Raw genomic sequence first — 25,877 nt, forward strand, 5'->3', positions numbered from 1 at the left:
AGGTTTGTTGCATAGTAACGTATAGCCATGCTGTAGTAGACTATACTACTCATTGTTTTAGAGGTGTTTCAGGCTGCCTCTCTGAGGTTTGTTGCATAGTAACGTATAGCCATGCTGTAGTAGACTATACTACTCATTGTTTTAGAGGTGTTTCAGGCTGCCTCTCCGAGGTTTGTTGCATAGTAACGTATAGCCATGCTGTAGTAGACTATACTACTCATTGTTTTAGAGGTGTTTCAGGCTGCCTCTCTGAGGTTTGTTGCATAGTAACGTATAGCCATGCTGTAGTAGACTATACTACTCATTGTTTTAGAGGTGTTTCAGGCTGCCTCTCTGAGGTTTGTTGCATAGTAACGTATAGCCATGCTGTAGTAGACTATACTACTCATTGTTTTAGAGGTGTTTCAGGCTGCCTCTCCGAGGTTTGTTGCATAGTAACGTATAGCCATGCTGTAGTAGACTATACTACTCATTGTTTTAGAGGTGTTTCAGGCTGCCTCTCTGAGGTTTGTTGCATAGTAACGTATAGCCATGCTGTAGTAGACTATACTACTCATTGTTTTAGAGGTGTTTCAGGCTGCCTCTCTGAGGTTTGTTGCATAGTAACGTATAGCCATGCTGTAGTAGACTATACTACTCATTGTTTTAGAGGTGTTTCAGGCTGCCTCTCTGAGGTTTGTTGCATAGTAACGTATAGCCATGCTGTAGTAGACTATACTACTCATTGTTTTAGAGGTGTTTCAGGCTGCCTCTCCGAGGTTTGTTGCATAGTAACGTATAGCCATGCTGTAGTAGACTATACTACTCATTGTTTTAGAGGTGTTTCAGGCTGCCTCTCTGAGGTTTGTTGCATAGTAACGTATAGCCATGCTGTAGTAGACTATACTACTCATTGTTTTAGAGGTGTTTCAGGCTGCCTCTCTGAGGTTTGTTGCATAGTAACGTATAGCCATGCTGTAGTAGACTATACTACTCATTGTTTTAGAGGTGTTTCAGGCTGCCTCTCTGAGGTTTGTTGCATAGTAACGTATAGCCATGCTGTAGTAGACTATACTACTCATTGTTTTAGAGGTGTTTCAGGCTGCCTCTCTGAGGTTTGTTGCATAGTAACGTATAGCCATGCTGTAGTAGACTATACTACTCATTGTTTTAGAGGTGTTTCAGGCTGCCTCTCCGAGGTTTGTTGCATAGTAACGTATAGCCATGCTGTAGTAGACTATACTACTCATTGTTTTAGAGGTGTTTCAGGCTGCCTCTCTGAGGTTTGTTGCATAGTAACGTATAGCCATGCTGTAGTAGACTATACTACTCATTGTTTTAGAGGTGTTTCAGGCTGCCTCTCCGAGGTTTGTTGCATAGTAACGTATAGCCATGCTGTAGTAGACTATACTACTCATTGTTTTAGAGGTGTTTCAGGCTGCCTCTCCGAGGTTTGTTGCATAGTAACGTATAGCCATGCTGTAGTAGACTATACTACTCATTGTTTTAGAGGTGTTTCAGGCTGCCTCTCCGAGGTTTGTTGCATAGTAACGTATAGCCATGCTGTAGTAGACTATACTACTCATTGTTTTAGAGGTGTTTCAGGCTGCCTCTCCGAGGTTTGTTGCATAGTAACGTATAGCCATGCTGTAGTAGACTATACTACTCATTGTTTTAGAGGTGTTTCAGGCTGCCTCTCTGAGGTTTGTTGCATAGTAACGTATAGCCATGCTGTAGTAGACTATACTACTCATTGTTTTAGAGGTGTTTCAGGCTGCCTCTCTGAGGTTTGTTGCATAGTAACGTATAGCCATGCTGTAGTAGACTATACTACTCATTGTTTTAGAGGTGTTTCAGGCTGCCTCTCTGAGGTTTGTTGCATAGTAACGTATAGCCATGCTGTAGTAGACTATACTACTCATTGTTTTAGAGGTGTTTCAGGCTGCCTCTCCGAGGTTTGTTGCATAGTAACGTATAGCCATGCTGTAGTAGACTATACTACTCATTGTTTTAGAGGTGTTTCAGGCTGCCTCTCCGAGGTTTGTTGCATAGTAACGTATAGCCATGCTGTAGTAGACTATACTACTCATTGTTTTAGAGGTGTTTCAGGCTGCCTCTCTGAGGTTTGTTGCATAGTAACGTATAGCCATGCTGTAGTAGACTATACTACTCATTGTTTTAGAGGTGTTTCAGGCTGCCTCTCTGAGGTTTGTTGCATAGTAACGTATAGCCATGCTGTAGTAGACTATACTACTCATTGTTTTAGAGGTGTTTCAGGCTGCCTCTCTGAGGTTTGTTGCATAGTAACGTATAGCCATGCTGTAGTAGACTATACTACTCATTGTTTTAGAGGTGTTTCAGGCTGCCTCTCTGAGGTTTGTTGCATAGTAACGTATAGCCATGCTGTAGTAGACTATACTACTCATTGTTTTAGAGGTGTTTCAGGCTGCCTCTCCGAGGTTTGTTGCATAGTAACGTATAGCCATGCTGTAGTAGACTATACTACTCATTGTTTTAGAGGTGTTTCAGGCTGCCTCTCCGAGGTTTGTTGCATAGTAACGTATAGCCATGCTGTAGTAGACTATACTACTCATTGTTTTAGAGGTGTTTCAGGCTGCCTCTCCGAGGTTTGTTGCATAGTAACGTATAGCCATGCTGTAGTAGACTATACTACTCATTGTTTTAGAGGTGTTTCAGGCTGCCTCTCCGAGGTTTGTTGCATAGTAACGTATAGCCATGCTGTAGTAGACTATACTACTCATTGTTTTAGAGGTGTTTCAGGCTGCCTCTCTGAGGTTTGTTGCATAGTAACGTATAGCCATGCTGTAGTAGACTATACTACTCATTGTTTTAGAGGTGTTTCAGGCTGCCTCTCTGAGGTTTGTTGCATAGTAACGTATAGCCATGCTGTAGTAGACTATACTACTCATTGTTTTAGAGGTGTTTCAGGCTGCCTCTCCGAGGTTTGTTGCATAGTAACGTATAGCCATGCTGTAGTAGACTATACTACTCATTGTTTTAGAGGTGTTTCAGGCTGCCTCTCTGAGGTTTGTTGCATAGTAACGTATAGCCATGCTGTAGTAGACTATACTACTCATTGTTTTAGAGGTGTTTCAGGCTGCCTCTCCGAGGTTTGTTGCATAGTAACGTATAGCCATGCTGTAGTAGACTATACTACTCATTGTTTTAGAGGTGTTTCAGGCTGCCTCTCTGAGGTTTGTTGCATAGTAACGTATAGCCATGCTGTAGTAGACTATACTACTCATTGTTTTAGAGGTGTTTCAGGCTGCCTCTCTGAGGTTTGTTGCATAGTAACGTATAGCCATGCTGTAGTAGACTATACTACTCATTGTTTTAGAGGTGTTTCAGGCTGCCTCTCTGAGGTTTGTTGCATAGTAACGTATAGCCATGCTGTAGTAGACTATACTACTCATTGTTTTAGAGGTGTTTCAGGCTGCCTCTCTGAGGTTTGTTGCATAGTAACGTATAGCCATGCTGTAGTAGACTATACTACTCATTGTTTTAGAGGTGTTTCAGGCTGCCTCTCTGAGGTTTGTTGCATAGTAACGTATAGCCATGCTGTAGTAGACTATACTACTCATTGTTTTAGAGGTGTTTCAGGCTGCCTCTCCGAGGTTTGTTGCATAGTAACGTATAGCCATGCTGTAGTAGACTATACTACTCATTGTTTTAGAGGTGTTTCAGGCTGCCTCTCTGAGGTTTGTTGCATAGTAACGTATAGCCATGCTGTAGTAGACTATACTACTCATTGTTTTAGAGGTGTTTCAGGCTGCCTCTCTGAGGTTTGTTGCATAGTAACGTATAGCCATGCTGTAGTAGACTATACTACTCATTGTTTTAGAGGTGTTTCAGGCTGCCTCTCCGAGGTTTGTTGCATAGTAACGTATAGCCATGCTGTAGTAGACTATACTACTCATTGTTTTAGAGGTGTTTCAGGCTGCCTCTCCGAGGTTTGTTGCATAGTAACGTATAGCCATGCTGTAGTAGACTATACTACTCATTGTTTTAGAGGTGTTTCAGGCTGCCTCTCTGAGGTTTGTTGCATAGTAACGTATAGCCATGCTGTAGTAGACTATACTACTCATTGTTTTAGAGGTGTTTCAGGCTGCCTCTCTGAGGTTTGTTGCATAGTAACGTATAGCCATGCTGTAGTAGACTATACTACTCATTGTTTTAGAGGTGTTTCAGGCTGCCTCTCCGAGGTTTGTTGCATAGTAACGTATAGCCATGCTGTAGTAGACTATACTACTCATTGTTTTAGAGGTGTTTCAGGCTGCCTCTCTGAGGTTTGTTGCATAGTAACGTATAGCCATGCTGTAGTAGACTATACTACTCATTGTTTTAGAGGTGTTTCAGGCTGCCTCTCTGAGGTTTGTTGCATAGTAACGTATAGCCATGCTGTAGTAGACTATACTACTCATTGTTTTAGAGGTGTTTCAGGCTGCCTCTCTGAGGTTTGTTGCATAGTAACGTATAGCCATGCTGTAGTAGACTATACTACTCATTGTTTTAGAGGTGTTTCAGGCTGCCTCTCCGAGGTTTGTTGCATAGTAACGTATAGCCATGCTGTAGTAGACTATACTACTCATTGTTTTAGAGGTGTTTCAGGCTGCCTCTCTGAGGTTTGTTGCATAGTAACGTATAGCCATGCTGTAGTAGACTATACTACTCATTGTTTTAGAGGTGTTTCAGGCTGCCTCTCTGAGGTTTGTTGCATAGTAACGTATAGCCATGCTGTAGTAGACTATACTACTCATTGTTTTAGAGGTGTTTCAGGCTGCCTCTCCGAGGTTTGTTGCATAGTAACGTATAGCCATGCTGTAGTAGACTATACTACTCATTGTTTTAGAGGTGTTTCAGGCTGCCTCTCTGAGGTTTGTTGCATAGTAACGTATAGCCATGCTGTAGTAGACTATACTACTCATTGTTTTAGAGGTGTTTCAGGCTGCCTCTCTGAGGTTTGTTGCATAGTAACGTATAGCCATGCTGTAGTAGACTATACTACTCATTGTTTTAGAGGTGTTTCAGGCTGCCTCTCTGAGGTTTGTTGCATAGTAACGTATAGCCATGCTGTAGTAGACTATACTACTCATTGTTTTAGAGGTGTTTCAGGCTGCCTCTCTGAGGTTTGTTGCATAGTAACGTATAGCCATGCTGTAGTAGACTATACTACTCATTGTTTTAGAGGTGTTTCAGGCTGCCTCTCTGAGGTTTGTTGCATAGTAACGTATAGCCATGCTGTAGTAGACTATACTACTCATTGTTTTAGAGGTGTTTCAGGCTGCCTCTCCGAGGTTTGTTGCATAGTAACGTATAGCCATGCTGTAGTAGACTATACTACTCATTGTTTTAGAGGTGTTTCAGGCTGCCTCTCTGAGGTTTGTTGCATAGTAACGTATAGCCATGCTGTAGTAGACTATACTACTCATTGTTTTAGAGGTGTTTCAGGCTGCCTCTCTGAGGTTTGTTGCATAGTAACGTATAGCCATGCTGTAGTAGACTATACTACTCATTGTTTTAGAGGTGTTTCAGGCTGCCTCTCTGAGGTTTGTTGCATAGTAACGTATAGCCATGCTGTAGTAGACTATACTACTCATTGTTTTAGAGGTGTTTCAGGCTGCCTCTCTGAGGTTTGTTGCATAGTAACGTATAGCCATGCTGTAGTAGACTATACTACTCATTGTTTTAGAGGTGTTTCAGGCTGCCTCTCTGAGGTTTGTTGCATAGTAACGTATAGCCATGCTGTAGTAGACTATACTACTCATTGTTTTAGAGGTGTTTCAGGCTGCCTCTCTGAGGTTTGTTGCATAGTAACGTATAGCCATGCTGTAGTAGACTATACTACTCATTGTTTTAGAGGTGTTTCAGGCTGCCTCTCCGAGGTTTGTTGCATAGTAACGTATAGCCATGCTGTAGTAGACTATACTACTCATTGTTTTAGAGGTGTTTCAGGCTGCCTCTCCGAGGTTTGTTGCATAGTAACGTATAGCCATGCTGTAGTAGACTATACTACTCATTGTTTTAGAGGTGTTTCAGGCTGCCTCTCTGAGGTTTGTTGCATAGTAACGTATAGCCATGCTGTAGTAGACTATACTACTCATTGTTTTAGAGGTGTTTCAGGCTGCCTCTCTGAGGTTTGTTGCATAGTAACGTATAGCCATGCTGTAGTAGACTATACTACTCATTGTTTTAGAGGTGTTTCAGGCTGCCTCTCTGAGGTTTGTTGCATAGTAACGTATAGCCATGCTGTAGTAGACTATACTACTCATTGTTTTAGAGGTGTTTCAGGCTGCCTCTCTGAGGTTTGTTGCATAGTAACGTATAGCCATGCTGTAGTAGACTATACTACTCATTGTTTTAGAGGTGTTTCAGGCTGCCTCTCTGAGGTTTGTTGCATAGTAACGTATAGCCATGCTGTAGTAGACTATACTACTCATTGTTTTAGAGGTGTTTCAGGCTGCCTCTCCGAGGTTTGTTGCATAGTAACGTATAGCCATGCTGTAGTAGACTATACTACTCATTGTTTTAGAGGTGTTTCAGGCTGCCTCTCTGAGGTTTGTTGCATAGTAACGTATAGCCATGCTGTAGTAGACTATACTACTCATTGTTTTAGAGGTGTTTCAGGCTGCCTCTCTGAGGTTTGTTGCATAGTAACGTATAGCCATGCTGTAGTAGACTATACTACTCATTGTTTTAGAGGTGTTTCAGGCTGCCTCTCCGAGGTTTGTTGCATAGTAACGTATAGCCATGCTGTAGTAGACTATACTACTCATTGTTTTAGAGGTGTTTCAGGCTGCCTCTCCGAGGTTTGTTGCATAGTAACGTATAGCCATGCTGTAGTAGACTATACTACTCATTGTTTTAGAGGTGTTTCAGGCTGCCTCTCTGAGGTTTGTTGCATAGTAACGTATAGCCATGCTGTAGTAGACTATACTACTCATTGTTTTAGAGGTGTTTCAGGCTGCCTCTCCGAGGTTTGTTGCATAGTAACGTATAGCCATGCTGTAGTAGACTATACTACTCATTGTTTTAGAGGTGTTTCAGGCTGCCTCTCCGAGGTTTGTTGCATAGTAACGTATAGCCATGCTGTAGTAGACTATAATACTCATTGTTTTAGAGATGTTTCAGGCTGCCTCTCCGCGGTTTGTTGCATAGTAACGTATAGCCATGCTGTAGTAGACTATACTACTCATTGTTTTAGAGGTGTTTCAGGCTGCCTCTCCGAGGTTTGTTGCATAGTAACGTATAGCCATGCTGTAGTAGACTATACTACTCATTGTTTTAGAGGTGTTTCAGGCTGCCTCTCTGAGGTTTGTTGCATAGTAACGTATAGCCATGCTGTAGTAGACTATACTACTCATTGTTTTAGAGGTGTTTCAGGCTGCCTCTCTGAGGTTTGTTGCATAGTAACGTATAGCCATGCTGTAGTAGACTATACTACTCATTGTTTTAGAGGTGTTTCAGGCTGCCTCTCCGAGGTTTGTTGCATAGTAACGTATAGCCGTGCTGTAGTAGACTATACTACTCATTGTTTTAGAGGTGTTTCAGGCTGCCTCTCCGAGGTTTGTTGCATAGTAACGTATAGCCGTGCTGTAGTAGACTATACTACTCATTGTTTTAGAGGTGTTTCAGGCTGCCTCTCCGAGGTTTGTTGCATAGTAACGTATAGCCATGCTGTAGTAGACTATACTACTCATTGTTTTAGAGGTGTTTCAGGCTGCCTCTCTGAGGTTTGTTGCATAGTAACGTATAGCCGTGCTGTAGTAGACTATACTACTCATTGTTTTAGAGGTGTTTCAGGCTGCCTCTCTGAGGTTTGTTGCATAGTAACGTATAGCCGTGCTGTAGTAGACTATACTACTCATTGTTTTAGAGGTGTTTCAGGCTGCCTCTCCGAGGTTAGTCCACAAGATGGCGCTGCACCTCACTGTTGTAGTGTTCTCCAGTGGTTCTGTCTCCTCAGGTATGGTTCCGCCCATTCCTCTCATTCCCTTGACGGCTCCAGTCACGACAAATTGCTCAACATGCTACCGTTGAGTTGCTCTGCAGTCCCATGACTCTTTCAACGACTCCTGCTGTAACTTCATTCAGGATTTTATTGTTTATTTTTTTTTTAAATGTCAGGCAATTTTTCCACCATTGAAAAAAAAAGTCCCGTCGCAGATTCAGGAACCTTGAAAATGTGGATGTTGTGATCGAAGGAATGGCGGTCTGTTAGTAATGTTCGTAACTTTAATATTAGATCGGAGTTTTGTGTAACATCCAGCTGCATTTGAACATGGGAACACAGAAGATGCTGTGTTGTTTGTTTGTTGCTGCTTGTGTTGGCCTGAGTTCGGGAAGTTTAACGAGCTGTGATGAAGTGCGCAAAGTTTTTCAACTGCGGCAGATTGGACCGGTGAAATCACTACCCGAGAGACCGAGAGAAGGTAGGCCTACGGTAGTTTTATACATTATAAATTCATTAGTATATCTGCACGTTTTCACAATTTTTATCTCCGGGTTGCTAAAGTGACTGCTTTGGAGGACGGTCTCAAGACGTGCTGTATTCACTCATACATGGCTGTTGAACCATAGCAAACTGCCGTAGCCTGTATTCTGTAGATCTATGGATCCTGATTATTTAGGATATTATATTTTCCTAACTGTATTGGTTTCCATGACGGCATGTTCTCCATCCCATTGGTTTTCTAACGGTTATTATAAACTGCGTGGTTCGAGACCTAAACGCTGATTGGCTGAAATACCACGGGTATTACAAAATACTTTTTACACGGCTCTAATTACGTTAGTAACTAGTTTATTATTGTAATAAGGCACCTCTGGGATTTGTGGTATATGATCAATATACCACAGCTAAGGGCTGTATCCAGGCACTGCGTTGTACATAAGAACAGCCCTTAGCTGTGGTATATTGGCGATATACCACACTCCCTCGGGCCTTATTGCTTAAATAAACTCTGTGCCTGCTGTATCTGCTATTATTTAGGCTGATTTGTCAGAGTAATGTGAAAGGTACAGGTGGTTCTCAGGATGAGCCTTGTTCTCAGGTTGAGGTTTACTAAAGGCCAAGGGAATCATCCTCCTTTTAGACTCTGTCTGTATTCTATCTACAGTATTCTATCTACAGTATTCTATCTACAGTATTCTATCTACAGGGTCTCAGTATTCTATCTACAGTATTCTATCTACAGTATTCTATCTACAGTATTCTATCTACAGGGTCTCAGTATTCTATCTACAGTATTCTATCTACAGGGTCTCAGTATTCTATCTACAGTATTCTATCTACAGGGTCTCAGTATTCTATCTACAGTATTCTATCTACAGGGCCTCAGTATTCTATCTACAGTATTCTATCTACAGGGCCTCAGTATTCTATCTACAGGGTCTCAGTATTCTATCTACAGTATTCTATCTACAGGGTCTCAGTATTCTATCTACAGGGTCTCTGTATTCTATCTACAGGGCCTCTGTATTCTATCTACAGGGCCTCAGTATTCTATCTACAGGGTCTCTGTATTCTATCTACAGGGTCTCAGTATTCTATCTACAGGGTCTCAGTATTCTATCTACAGGGTCTCAGTATTCTATCTACAGGGTCTCAGTATTCTATCTACAGGGTCTCAGTATTCTATCTACAGGGCCTCAGTATTCTATCTACAGGGTCTCAGTATTCTATCTACAGGGTCTCTGTATTCTATCTACAGGGCCTCTGTATTCTATCTACTGTATTCTATCTACAGGGTCTCAGTATTCTATCTACAGGGTCTCTGTATTCTATCTACAGGGTCTCTGTATTCTATCTACAGGGTCTCAGTATTCTATCTACAGTATTCTATCTATAGGGTCTCTGTATTCTATCTACAGTATTCTATCTACAGGGTCTCTGTATTCTATCTACAGGGTCTCAGTATTCTATCTACAGGGCCTCTGTATTCTATCTACAGGGTCTCAGTATTCTATCTACAGGGTCTCTGTATTCTATCTACAGGGTCTCAGTATTCTATCTACAGGGTCTCAGTATTCTATCTACAGGGTCTCAGTATTCTATCTACAGTATTCTATCTACAGGGTCTCTGTATTCTATCTACAGTATTCTATCTACAGGGTCTCTGTATTCTATCTACAGGGTCTCAGTATTCTATCTACAGGGTCTCTGTATTCTATCTACAGGGTCTCAGTATTCTATCTACAGGGTCTCAGTATTCTATCTACAGGGTCTCTGTATTCTATCTACAGGGTCTCTGTATTCTATCTACAGGGTCTCAGTATTCTATCTACAGGGTCTCAGTATTCTATCTACAGGGCCTCAGTATTCTATCTACAGTATTCTATCTACAGGGTCTCAGTATTCTATCTACAGGGTCTCAGTATTCTATCTACAGGGTCTCAGTATTCTATCTACAGGGTCTCAGTATTCTATCTACAGGGTCTCAGTATTCTATCTACAGGGTCTCAGTATTCTATCTACAGTATTCTATCTACAGGGTCTCAGTATTCTATCTACAGGGTCTCAGTATTCTATCTACAGGGTCTCAGTATTCTATCTACAGGACCTCAGTATTCTATCTACAGGGTCTCTGTATTCTATCTACAGGGTCTCAGTATTCTATCTACAGGGTCTCTGTATTCTATCTACAGGGTCTCAGTATTCTATCTACAGGGTCTCAGTATTCTATCTACAGGGTCTCTGTATTCTATCTACAGGGTCTCAGTATTCTATCTACAGGGTCTCAGTATTCTATCTACAGGGTCTCAGTATTCTATCTACAGGGTCTCTGTATTCTATCTACAGGGTCTCAGTATTCTATCTACAGGGTCTCAGTATTCTATCTACAGGGTCTCTGTATTCTATCTACAGGACCTCTGTATTCTATCTACAGGGTCTCAGTATTCTATCTACAGGGTCTCAGTATTCTATCTACAGGGTCTCAGTATTCTATCTACAGGGTCTCTGTATTCTATCTACAGGGTCTCTGTATTCTATCTACAGGGTCTCTGTATTCTATCTACAGTATTCTATCTACAGTACTCTATCTACAGGGTCTCAGTATTCTATCTACAGGGTCTCAGTATTCTATCTACAGGGTCTCAGTATTCTATCTACAGGGTCTCTGTATTCTATCTACAGTATTCTATCTACAGGGTCTCAGTATTCTATCTACAGGGTCTCTGTATTCTATCTACAGGGTCTCAGTATTCTATCTACAGGGTCTCAGTATTCTATCTACAGGGTCTCAGTATTCTATCTACAGGGTCTCAGTATTCTATCTACAGGGTCTCAGTATTCTATCTACAGGGTCTCAGTATTCTATCTACAGGGTCTCAGTATTCTATCTACAGGGTCTCAGTATTCTATCTACAGGGTCTCAGTATTCTATCTACAGTATTCTATCTACAGGGTCTCTGTATTCTATCTACAGGGCCTCTGTATTCTATCTACAGGGTCTCTGTATTCTATCTACAGGGTCTCTGTATTCTATCTACAGGGTCTCAGTATTCTATCTACAGGGTCTCAGTATTCTATCTACAGGGTCTCAGTATTCTATCTACAGGGTCTCAGTATTCTATCTACAGGGTCTCAGTATTCTATCTACAGTATTCTATCTACAGGGTCTCTGTATTCTATCTACAGGGTCTCAGTATTCTATCTACAGTATTCTATCTACAGGGTCTCTGTATTCTATCTACAGGGTCTCAGTATTCTATCTACAGGGTCTCAGTATTCTATCTACAGGGTCTCTGTATTCTATCTACAGGGTCTCAGTATTCTATCTACAGGGTCTCAGTATTCTATCTACAGTATTCTATCTACAGGGTCTCTGTATTCTATCTACAGGGCCTCTGTATTCTATCTACAGGGTCTCTGTATTCTATCTACAGTATTCTATCTACAGGGTCTCAGTATTCTATCTACAGGGTCTCAGTATTCTATCTACAGGGTCTCTGTATTCTATCTACAGGGTCTCAGTATTCTATCTACAGGGTCTCTGTATTCTATCTACAGGGTCTCAGTATTCTATCTACAGGGTCTCAGTATTCTATCTACAGGGTCTCTGTATTCTATCTACAGGGTCTCAGTATTCTATCTACAGGGTCTCAGTATTCTATCTACAGGGTCTCTGTATTCTATCTACAGGGTCTCTGTATTCTATCTACAGGGTCTCTGTATTCTATCTACAGGGTCTCTGTATTCTATCTACAGGGTCTCAGTATTCTATCTACAGGGTCTCTGTATTCTATCTACAGGGTCTCAGTATTCTATCTACAGGGTCTCTGTATTCTATCTACAGGGTCTCTGTATTCTATCTACAGGGTCTCTGTATTCTATCTACAGGGTCTCAGTATTCTATCTACAGTATTCTATCTACAGGGTCTCAGTATTCTATCTACAGGGTCTCTGTATTCTATCTACAGGGTCTCAGTATTCTATCTACAGGGTCTCAGTATTCAATCTACAGGGTCTCAGTATTCTATCTACAGGGTCTCAGTATTCTATCTACAGGGTCTCAGTATTCTATCTACAGGGTCTCAGTATTCTATCTACAGGGTCTCAGTATTCTATCTACAGGGTCTCAGTATTCTATCTACAGTATTCTATCTACAGGGTCTCTGTATTCTATCTACAGGGTCTCTGTATTCTATCTACAGGGTCTCTGTATTCTATCTACAGGGTCTCAGTATTCTATCTACAGGGTCTCAGTATTCTATCTACAGGGTCTCAGTATTCTATCTACAGGGTCTCAGTATTCTATCTACAGGGTCTCTGTATTCTATCTACAGGGTCTCAGTATTCTATCTACAGGGTCTCAGTATTCTATCTACAGTATTCTATCTACAGGGTCTCTGTATTCTATCTACAGGGTCTCAGTATTCTATCTACAGGGTCTCAGTATTCTATCTACAGGGTCTCAGTATTCTATCTACAGGGTCTCAGTATTCTATCTACAGGGTCTCAGTATTCTATCTACAGGGTCTCTGTATTCTATCTACAGGGTCTCAGTATTCTATCTACAGGGTCTCAGTATTCTATCTACAGGGTCTCTGTATTCTATCTACAGGGTCTCAGTATTCTATACAGGGTCTCTGTATTCTATCTACAGGGTCTCAGTATTCTATCTACAGGGTCTCTGTATTCTATCTACAGGGTCTCAGTATTCTATCTACAGGGTCTCAGTATTCTATCTACAGGGTCTCAGTATTCTATCTACAGGGTCTCAGTATTCTATCTACAGGGTCTCAGTATTCTATCTACAGGGTCTCTGTATTCTATCTACAGGGTCTCAGTATTCTATCTACAGGGTCTCAGTATTCTATCTACAGGGTCTCTGTATTCTATCTACAGGGTCTCAGTATTCTATACAGGGTCTCTGTATTCTATCTACAGGGTCTCTGTATTCTATCTACAGGGCCTCTGTATTCTATCTACAGGGCCTCTGTATTCTATCTACAGGGTCTCAGTATTCTATCTACAGTATTCTATCTACAGGGTCTCAGTATTCTATCTACAGGGTCTCAGTATTCTATCTACAGGGTCTCAGTATTCTATCTACAGGGTCTCAGTATTCTATCTACAGGGTCTCAGTATTCTATCTACAGGGTCTCAGTATTCTATCTACAGTATTCTATCTACAGGGTCTCAGTATTCTATCTACAGGGTCTCAGTATTCTATCTACAGGGTCTCAGTATTCTATCTACAGGACCTCAGTATTCTATCTACAGGGTCTCTGTATTCTATCTACAGGGTCTCAGTATTCTATCTACAGGGTCTCTGTATTCTATCTACAGGGTCTCAGTATTCTATCTACAGGGTCTCTGTATTCTATCTACAGGGTCTCTGTATTCTATCTACAGGGTCTCAGTATTCTATCTACAGGGTCTCAGTATTCTATCTACAGGGTCTCAGTATTCTATCTACAGGGTCTCTGTATTCTATCTACAGGGTCTCAGTATTCTATCTACAGGGTCTCTGTATTCTATCTACAGGACCTCTGTATTCTATCTACAGGGTCTCAGTATTCTATCTACAGGGTCTCAGTATTCTATCTACAGGGTCTCAGTATTCTATCTACAGGGTCTCAGTATTCTATCTACAGGGTCTCTGTATTCTATCTACAGGGTCTCTGTATTCTATCTACAGGGTCTCTGTATTCTATCTACAGTATTCTATCTACAGTATTCTATCTACAGGGTCTCAGTATTCTATCTACAGGGTCTCAGTATTCTATCTACAGGGTCTCAGTATTCTATCTACAGGGTCTCAGTATTCTATCTACAGGGTCTCTGTATTCTATCTACAGTATTCTATCTACAGGGTCTCAGTATTCTATCTACAGGGTCTCTGTATTCTATCTACAGGGTCTCAGTATTCTATCTACAGGGTCTCAGTATTCAATCTACAGGGTCTCAGTATTCTATCTACAGGGTCTCAGTATTCTATCTACAGGGTCTCAGTATTCTATCTACAGGGTCTCAGTATTCTATCTACAGTATTCTATCTACAGGGTCTCTGTATTCTATCTACAGGGCCTCTGTATTCTATCTACAGGGTCTCTGTATTCTATCTACAGGGTCTCTGTATTCTATCTACAGGGTCTCAGTATTCTATCTACAGGGTCTCAGTATTCTATCTACAGGGTCTCAGTATTCTATCTACAGGGTCTCAGTATTCTATCTACAGGGTCTCAGTATTCTATCTACAGGGTCTCAGTATTCTATCTACAGTATTCTATCTACAGGGTCTCTGTATTCTATCTACAGGGTCTCAGTATTCTATCTACAGTATTCTATCTACAGGGTCTCTGTATTCTATCTACAGGGTCTCAGTATTCTATCTACAGGGTCTCAGTATTCTATCTACAGGGTCTCTGTATTCTATCTACAGGGTCTCAGTATTCTATCTACAGGGTCTCAGTATTCTATCTACAGTATTCTATCTACAGGGTCTCTGTATTCTATCTACAGGGCCTCTGTATTCTATCTACAGGGTCTCTGTATTCTATCTACAGTATTCTATCTACAGGGTCTCAGTATTCTATCTACAGGGTCTCAGTATTCTATCTACAGGGTCTCTGTATTCTATCTACAGGGTCTCTGTATTCTATCTACAGGGTCTCTGTATTCTATCTACAGGGTCTCAGTATTCTATCTACAGGGTCTCAGTATTCTATCTACAGGGTCTCTGTATTCTATCTACAGGGTCTCAGTATTCTATCTACAGGGTCTCTGTATTCTATCTACAGGGTCTCAGTATTCTATCTACAGGGTCTCTGTATTCTATCTACAGGGTCTCTGTATTCTATCTACAGGGTCTCTGTATTCTATCTACAGGGTCTCAGTATTCTATCTACAGGGTCTCTGTATTCTATCTACAGGGTCTCAGTATTCTATCTACAGGGTCTCTGTATTCTATCTACAGGGTCTCTGTATTCTATCTACAGGGTCTCTGTATTCTATCTACAGGGTCTCAGTATTCTATCTACAGTATTCTATCTACAGGGTCTCAGTATTCTATCTACAGGGTCTCAGTATTCTATCTACAGGGTCTCAGTATTCTATCTACAGGGTCTCAGTATTCTATCTACAGGGTCTCTGTATTCTATCTACAGTATTCTATCTACAGGGTCTCAGTATTCTATCTACAGGGTCTCTGTATTCTATCTACAGGGTCTCAGTATTCTATCTACAGGGTCTCAGTATTCAATCTACAGGGTCTCAGTATTCTATCTACAGGGTCTCAGTATTCTATCTACAGGGTCTCAGTATTCTATCTACAGGGTCTCAGTATTCTATCTACAGGGTCTCAGTATTCTATCTACAGGGTCTCAGTATTCTATCTACAGGGTCTCAGTATTCTATCTACAGGGTCTCAGTATTCTATCTACAGTATTCTATCTACAGGGTCTCTGTATTCTATCTACAGGGTCTCTGTATTCTATCTACAGGGTCTCAGTATTCTATCTACAGGGTCTCAGTATTCTATCTACAGGGTCTCAGTATTCTATCTACAGGGTCTCAGTATTCTATCTACAGGGTCTCAGTATTCTATCTACAGGGTCTCAGTATTCTATCTACAGTATTCTATCTACAGGGTCTCTGTATTCTATCTACAGGGTCTCTGTATTCTATCTACAGGGTCTCAGTATTCTATCTACAGTATTCTATCTACAGGGTCTCTGTATTCTATCTACAGTATTCTATCTACAGGGTCTCTGTATTCTATCTACAGGGTCTCAGTATTCTATCTACAGGGTCTCAGTATTCTATCTACAGGGTCTCTGTATTCTATCTACAGGGTCTCAGTATTCTATCTACAGGGTCTCAGTATTCTATCTACAGTATTCTATCTACAGGGTCTCAGTATTCTATCTACAGGGTCTCAGTATTCTATCTACAGGGTCTCAGTATTCTATCTACAGGGTCTCAGTATTCTATCTACAGGGTCTCAGTATTCTATCTACAGGGTCTCTGTATTCTATCTACAGGGTCTCTGTATTCTATCTACAGGGTCTCTGTATTCTATCTACAGGGTCTCAGTATTCTATCTACAGGGTCTCTGTATTCTATCTACAGGGTCTCAGTATTCTATCTACAGGGTCTCTGTATTCTATCTACAGGGTCTCAGTATTCTATCTACAGGGTCTCTGTATTCTATCTACAGGGTCTCTGTATTCTATCTACAGGGTCTCTGTATTCTATCTACAGGGTCTCTGTATTCTATCTACAGGGCCTCTGTATTCTATCTACAGGGCCTCTGTATTCTATCTACAGGGTCTCAGTATTCTATCTACAGTATTCTATCTACAGGGTCTCAGTATTCTATCTACAGGGTCTCAGTATTCTATCTACAGGGTCTCAGTATTCTATCTACAGGGTCTCAGTATTCTATCTACAGGGTCTCTGTATTCTATCTACAGGGTCTCTGTATTCTATCTACAGTATTCTATCTACAGGGTCTCAGTATTCTATCTACAGGGTCTCAGTATTCTATCTACAGGGTCTCAGTATTCTATCTACAGGGTCTCTGTATTCTATCTACAGTATTCTATCTACAGGGTCTCTGTATTCTATCTACAGGGTCTCAGTATTCTATCTACAGGGTCTCAGTATTCTATCTACAGGGTCTCAGTATTCTATCTACAGGGTCTCAGTATTCTATCTACAGGGTCTCTGTATTCTATCTACAGGGTCTCTGTATTCTATCTACAGGGTCTCTGTATTCTATCTACAGGGTCTCAGTATTCTATCTACAGGGTCTCTGTATTCTATCTACAGGGTCTCAGTATTCTATCTACAGGGTCTCTGTATTCTATCTACAGGGTCTCAGTATTCTATCTACAGGGTCTCTGTATTCTATCTACAGGGTCTCTGTATTCTATCTACAGGGTCTCTGTATTCTATCTACAGGGTCTCTGTATTCTATCTACAGGGCCTCTGTATTCTATCTACAGGGCCTCTGTATTCTATCTACAGGGTCTCAGTATTCTATCTACAGTATTCTATCTACAGGGTCTCAGTATTCTATCTACAGGGTCTCAGTATTCTATCTACAGGGTCTCAGTATTCTATCTACAGGGTCTCAGTATTCTATCTACAGGGTCTCTGTATTCTATCTACAGGGTCTCTGTATTCTATCTACAGTATTCTATCTACAGGGTCTCAGTATTCTATCTACAGGGTCTCAGTATTCTATCTACAGGGTCTCAGTATTCTATCTACAGGGTCTCAGTATTCTATCTACAGGGTCTCAGTATTCTATCTACAGGGTCTCAGTATTCTATCTACAGGGTCTCAGTATTCTATCTACAGGGCCTCAGTATTCTATCTACAGGGTCTCAGTATTCTATCTACAGGGTCTCAGTATTCTATCTACAGGGTCTCAGTATTCTATCTACAGGGTCTCAATATTCTATCTACAGGGTCTCTGTATTCTATCTACAGGGTCTCAGTATTCTATCTACAGGGTCTCAGTATTCTATCTACAGTATTCTATCTACAGGGTCTCTGTATTCTATCTACAGTATTCTATCTACAGGGTCTCTGTATTCTATCTACAGGGTCTCAGTATTCTATCTACAGGGTCTCAGTATTATATCTACAGTATTCTATCTACAGGGTCTCAGTATTCTATCTACAGGGTCTCAGTATTCTATCTACAGTATTCTATCTACAGGGTCTCTGTATTCTATCTACAGGGTCTCAGTATTCTATCTACAGTATTCTATCTACAGGGTCTCTGTATTCTATCTACAGGGTCTCAGTATTCTATCTACAGGGTCTCAGTATTCTATCTACAGGGTCTCAGTATTCTATCTACAGTATTCTATCTACAGGGTCTCTGTATTCTATCTACAGTATTCTATCTACAGGGTCTCAGTATTCTATCTACAGGGTCTCAGTATTCTATCTACAGTATTCTATCTACAGGGTCTCAGTATTCTATCTACAGGGTCTCAGTATTCTATCTACAGGGTCTCAGTATTCTATCTACAGGGTCTCAGTATTCTATCCACAGGGTCTCAGTATTCTATCTACAGGGTCTCAGTATTCTATCTACAGGGTCTCTGTATTCTATCTACAGGGTCTCAGTATTCTATCTACAGTATTCTATCTACAGGGTCTCAGTATTCTATCTACAGGGTCTCTGTATTCTATCTACAGGGTCTCAGTATTCTATCTACAGTATTCTATCTACAGGGTCTCAGTATTCTATCTACAGGGTCTCAGTATTCTATCTACAGGACCTCTGTATTCTATCTACAGGGTCTCAGTATTCTATCTACAGTATTCTATCTACAGGGTCTCAGTATTCTATCTACAGGGTCTCAGTATTCTATCTACAGGGTCTCAGTATTCTATCTACAGGGTCTCAGTATTCTATCTACAGGGTCTCAGTATTCTATCTACAGGGTCTCAGTATTCTATCTACAGGGTCTCAGTATTCTATCTACAGTATTCTATCTACAGGGTCTCAGTATTCTATCTACAGGGTCTCAGTATTCTATCTACAGGGTCTCAGTATTCTATCTACAGGGTCTCTGTATTCTATCTACAGGGTCTCAGTATTCTATCTACAGGACCTCTGTATTCTATCTACAGGGTCTCAGTATTCTATCTACAGGGTCTCAGTATTCTATCTACAGGGTCTCTGTATTCTATCTACAGGGTCTCAGTATTCTATCTACAGGGTCTCAGTATTCTATCTACAGGGTCTCAGTATTCTATCTACAGGGTCTCAGTATTCTATCTACAGGGCCTCAGTATTCTATCTACAGGGTCTCAGTATTCTATCTACAGGGTCTCAGTATTCTATCTACAGTATTCTGTCTACAGTATTCTATCTACAGGGTCTCAGTATTCTATCTACAGTATTCTATCTACAGTATTCTATCTACAGGGCCTCAGTATTCTATCTACAGGGTCTCTGTATTCTATCTACAGTATTCTATCTACAGGGTCTCTGTATTCTATCTACAGTATTCTATCTACAGGGTCTCTGTATTCTATCTACAGTATTCTATCTACAGTATTCTATCTACAGTATTCTATCTACAGTATTCTATCTACAGTATTCTATCTACAGGGCCTCAGTATTCTATCTACAGGGCCTCAGTATTCTATCTACAGGGTCTCAGTATTCTATCTACAGTATTCTATCTACAGTATTCTATCTACAGGGCCTCAGTATTCTATCTACAGGGTCTCTGTATTCTATCTACAGTATTCTATCTACAGGGCCTCAGTATTCTATCTACAGTATTCTATCTACAGTATTCTATCTACAGTATTCTATCTACAGTATTCTATCTACAGTATTCTATCTACAGTATTCTATCTACAGTATTCTATCTACAGTATTCTATCTACAGTATTCTATCTACAGTATTCTATCTACAGTATTCTATCTACAGTATTCTATCTACAGTATTCTATCTACAGTATTCTATCTACAGTATTCTATCTACAGGGTCTCTGTATTCTATCTACAGGGTCTCTGATGGGCCATCAGATCCCATTCCTTTTCTACACATCATTCCTCATGTTTTGGACAATGCTCTTGACTGGAGAACATTTACAGAAGCCCATTAGCTGAAAGATAATATTCCTCTGTGTTGACACAGCTGTCCGACACTGGACTCACCGAGCAGAGCACACGGAGGCACTTCGTCCAGCTCTGGTTTGTGGTTGGACTGCTTCTGAAATGGCATCCTATTCCCTCTGTCGGTGCCCTGCTAGTGTGTAGTGTGTAGTGTGTAGTGTGTAGTGTGCCATTTCAGACACAGCCATGTTTGGGTTGTATTCCAGGATGTAGGACGCTTGCTGTTGATTGGAGGTGCTGAAGATCACATGACATTTAGTTAGTGGTTCGGTGTCCAGACCAACAGTCCTGTTCTGTAGCTGTTGCTTGTTCAGGGATGTAAACCCCTCCTTATTTAGTTTAAAGTTAAATAAACCGGACAGATTCATCACTTAGTTCAAACTCAATACATACAATGGTTCTCACTTGTTTAAAAAAATATATATAGAGATTTATTTGTCTGAATTTAGATTATTTTAAAATGTCTGACAACAAAACAATCCATCTTCTGTAGCCAGAGGTCACGGTGTTGTTCTAGTGGCCTCCGCCTGGAATATCTAACTAGGAGAAACACTGCCTCCACACTCCACCTGGAATATCTAACTAGGGGAAACACTGCCTCCACACTCCACCTGGAATATCTAACTAGGGGAAACACTGCCTCCACACTCCACCTGGAATATCTAACTAGGGGAAACACTGCCTCCACACTCCACCTGGAATATCTAACTAGGGGAAACACTGCCTCCACACTCCACCTGGAATATCTAACTAGGGGAAACACTGCCTCCACACTCCACCTGGAATATCTAACTAGGGGAAACACTGCCTCCACACTCCACCTGGAATATCTAACTAGGGGAAACACTGCCTCCACACTCCACCTGGAATATCTAACTAGGGGAAACACTGCCTCCACACTCCACCTGGAATATCTAACTAGGGGAAACACTGCCTCCACACTCCACCTGGAATATCTAACTAGGGGAAACACTGCCTCCACACTCCACCTGGAATATCTAACTAGGGGAAACACTGCCTCCACACTCCACCTGGAATATCTAACTAGGGGAAACACTGCCTCCACACTCCACCTGGAATATCTAACTAGGGGAAACACTGCCTCCACACTCCACCTGGAATATCTAACTAGGGGAAACACTGCCTCCTCACTCCACCTGGAATATCTAACTAGGGGAAACACTGCCTCCACCTGGAATATCTAACTAGGGGAAACACTGCCTCCACACTCCACCTGGAATATCTAACTAGGGGAAACACTGCCTCCACACTCCACCTGGAATATCTAACTAGGGGAAACACTGCCTCCACACTCCACCTGGAATATCTAACTAGGGAAACACTGCCTCCACACTCCACCTGGAATATCTAACTAGGGGAAACACTGCCTCCTCACTCCACCTGGAATATCTAACTAGGGGAAACACTGCCTCCTCACTCCACCTGGAATATCTAACTAGGGGAAACACTGCCTCCTCACTCCACCTGGAATATCTAACTAGGGGAAACACTGCCTCCACACTCCACCTGGAATATCTAACTAGGGGAAACACTGCCTCCACACTCCACCTGGAATATCTAACTAGGGGAAACACTGCCTCCACACTCCACCTGGAATATCTAACTAGGGGAAACACTGCCTCCACACTCCACCTGGAATATCTAACTAGGGGAAACACTGCCTCCACACTCCACCTGGAATATCTAACTAGGGGAAACACTGCCTCCTCACTCCACCTGGAATATCTAACTAGGGGAAACACTGCCTCCACACTCCACCTGGAATATCTAACTAGGGGAAACACTGCCTCCATACTCCACCTGGAATATCTAACTAGGGGAAACACTGCCTCCACACTCCACCTGGAATATCTAACTAGGGGAAACACTGCCTCCACACTCCACCTGGAATATCTAACTAGGGGAAACACTGCCTCCACACTCCACCTGGAATATCTAACTAGGGGAAACACTGCCTCCACACTCCACCTGGAATATCTAACTAGGGGAAACACTGCCTCCTCACTCCACCTGGAATATCTAACTAGGGGAAACACTGCCTCCACCTGGAATATCTAACTAGGGGAAACACTGCCTCCACACTCCACCTGGAATATCTAACTAGGGGAAACACTGCCTCCACACTCCACCTGGAATATCTAACTAGGGGAAACACTGCCTCCACACTCCACCTGGAATATCTAACTAGGGGAAACACTGCCTCCTCACTCCACCTGGAATATCTAACTAGGGGAAACACTGCCTCCTCACTCCACCTGGAATATCTAACTAGGGGAAACACTGCCTCCACACTCCACCTGGAATATCTAACTAGGGGAAACACTGCCTCCACACTCCACCTGGAATATCTAACTAGGGGAAACACTGCCTCCGCACTCCACCTGGAATATCTAACTAGGGGAAACACTGCCTCCGCACTCCACCTGGAATATCTAACTAGGGGAAACACTGGCTCCGCACTCCACCTGGAATATCTAACTAGGGGAAACACTGCCTCCTCACTCCACCTGGAATATCTAACTAGGGGAAACACTGCCTCCACCTGGAATATCTAACTAGGGGAAACACTGCCTCCACACTCCACCTGGAATATCTAACTAGGGGAAACACTGCCTCCACACTCCACCTGGAATATCTAACTAGGGGAAACACTGCCTCCACACTCCACCTGGAATATCTAACTAGGGGAAACACTGGCTCCACACTCCACCTGGAATATCTAACTAGGGGAAACACTGCCTCCGCACTCCACCTGGAATATCTAACTAGGGGAAACACTGCCTCCACACTCCACCTGGAATATCTAACTAGGGGAAACACTGCCTCCACACTCCACCTGGAATATCTAACTAGGGGAAACACTGCCTCCTCACTCCACCTGGAATATCTAACTAGGGGAAACACTGCCTCACTCCACCTGGAATATCTAACTAGGGGAAACACTGCCTCCACACTCCACCTGGAATATCTAACTAGGGGAAACACTGCCTCCACACTCCACCTGGAATATCTAACTAGGGGAAACACTGCCTCCACACTCCACCTGGAATATCTAACTAGGGGAAACACTGCCTCCACACTCCACCTGGAATATCTAACTAGGGGAAACACTGCCTCCACACTCCACCTGGAATATCTAACTAGGGGAAACACTGCCTCCTCACTCCACCTGGAATATCTAACTAGGGGAAACACTGCCTCCACACTCCACCTGGAATATCTAACTAGGGGAAACACTGCCTCCACACTCCACCTGGAATATCTAACTAGGGGAAACACTGCCTCCTCACTCCACCTGGAATATCTAACTAGGGGAAACACTGCCTCCACACTCCACCTGGAATATCTAACTAGGGGAAACACTGCCTCCACACTCCACCTGGAATACCTAACTAGGGGAAACACTGCCTCCACACTCCACCTGGAATATCTAACTAGGGGAAACACTGCCTCCTCACTCCACCTGGAATATCTAACTAGGGGAAACACTGCCTCCTCACTCCACCTGGAATATCTAACTAGGGGAAACACTGCCTCCACACTCCACCTGGAATATCTAACTAGGGGAAACACTGCCTCCACACTCCACCTGGAATATCTAACTAGGGGAAACACTGCCTCCACACTCCACCTGGAATATCTAACTAGGGGAAACACTGCCTCCACACTCCACCTGGAATATCTAACTAGGGGAAACACTGCCTCCACACTCCACCTGGAATATCTAACTAGGGGAAACACTGCCTCCACACTCCACCTGGAATATCTAACTAGGGGAAACACTGCCTCCACACTCCACCTGGAATATCTAACTAGGGGAAACACTGCCTCCACACTCCACCTGGAATATCTAACTAGGGGAAACACTGCCTCCACACTCCACCTGGAATATCTAACTAGGGGAAACACTGCCTCCACACTCCACCTGGAATATCTAACTAGGGGAAACACTGCCTCCACACTCCACCTGGAATATCTAACTAGGGGAAACACTGCCTCCACACTCCATCTGGAATATCTAACTAGGGGAAACACTGCCTCCACACTCCACCTGGAATATCTAACTAGGGGAAACACTGCCTCCACACTCCACCTGGAATATCTAACTAGGGGAAACACTGCTTCCGCACTCCACCTGGAATATCTAACTAGGGGAAACACTGCCTCCGCACTCCACCTGGAATATCTAACTAGGGGAAACACTGCCTCCGCACTCCACCTGGAATATCTAACTAGGGGAAACACTGCCTCCGCACTCCACCTGGAATATCTAACTAGGGGAAACACTGCCTCCACACTCCACCTGGAATATCTAACTAGGGGAAACACTGCCTCCACCTGGAATATCTAACTAGGGGAAACACTGCCTCCACACTCCACCTGGAATATCTAACTAGGGGAAACACTGCCTCCACACTCCACCTGGAATATCTAACTAGGGGAAACACTGCCTCCACACTCCACCTGGAATATCTAACTAGGGGAAACACTGCCTCCTCACTCCACCTGGAATATCTAACTAGGGGAAACACTGCCTCCTCACTCCACCTGGAATATCTAACTAGGGGAAACACTGCCTCCACACTCCACCTGGAATATCTAACTAGGGGAAACACTGCCTCCACACTCCACCTGGAATATCTAACTAGGGGAAACACTGCCTCCTCACTCCACCTGGAATATCTAACTAGGGGAAACACTGCCTCCACCTGGAATATCTAACTAGGGGAAACACTGCCTCCACACTCCACCTGGAATATCTAACTAGGGGAAACACTGCCTCCACACTCCACCTGGAATATCTAACTAGGGGAAACACTGCCTCCACACTCCACCTGGAATATCTAACTAGGGGAAACACTGGCTCCACACTCCACCTGGAATATCTAACTAGGGGAAACACTGCCTCCGCACTCCACCTGGAATATCTAACTAGGGGAAACACTGCCTCCACACTCCACCTGGAATATCTAACTAGGGGAAACACTGCCTCCACACTCCACCTGGAATATCTAACTAGGGGAAACACTGCCTCCTCACTCCACCTGGAATATCTAACTAGGGGAAACACTGCCTCCTCACTCCACCTGGAATATCTAACTAGGGGAAACACTGCCTCCACACTCCACCTGGAATATCTAACTAGGGGAAACACTGCCTCCACACTCCACCTGGAATATCTAACTAGGGGAAACACTGCCTCCACACTCCACCTAGAATATCTAACTAGGGGAAACACTGCCTCCACACTCCACCTGGAATATCTAACTAGGGGAAACACTGCCTCCACACTCCACCTGGAATATCTAACTAGGGGAAACACTGCCTCCTCACTCCACCTGGAATATCTAACTAGGGGAAACACTGCCTCCACACTCCACCTGGAATATCTAACTAGGGGAAACACTGCCTCCACACTCCACCTGGAATATCTAACTAGGGGAAACACTGCCTCCTCACTCCACCTGGAATATCTAACTAGGGGAAACACTGCCTCCACACTCCACCTGGAATATCTAACTAGGGGAAACACTGCCTCCACACTCCACCTGGAATACCTAACTAGGGGAAACACTGCCTCCACACTCCACCTGGAATATCTAACTAGGGGAAACACTGCCTCCTCACTCCACCTGGAATATCTAACTAGGGGAAACACTGCCTCCTCACTCCACCTGGAATATCTGACTAGGGGAAACACTGCCTCCACACTCCACCTGGAATATCTAACTAGGGGAAACACTGCCTCCACAC

General features: G+C 42.7%; 1 protein-coding gene across 1 annotated transcript in view; it reads right to left on the reverse strand.

The window, feature by feature from the left end:
- The window catches only part of LOC139533006 (putative per-hexamer repeat protein 5), a 39,376-nt gene extending 19,165 nt beyond the window's left edge, over positions 1–20,211 (reverse strand). Inside the window, exon 1 of the mRNA XM_071331154.1 lies at positions 20,145–20,211. Within this exon, the coding sequence (XP_071187255.1) occupies positions 20,145–20,211 (67 nt within the window). The remainder of the gene's footprint in view (positions 1–20,144) is intronic.
- Between the last annotated feature and the right edge of the window lie 5,666 nt (positions 20,212–25,877).

This window comes from Salvelinus alpinus, chromosome 10 (genome assembly GCF_045679555.1).
Source record: "Salvelinus alpinus chromosome 10, SLU_Salpinus.1, whole genome shotgun sequence".
Taxonomy (NCBI): Eukaryota; Metazoa; Chordata; class Actinopteri; order Salmoniformes; family Salmonidae; genus Salvelinus; species Salvelinus alpinus.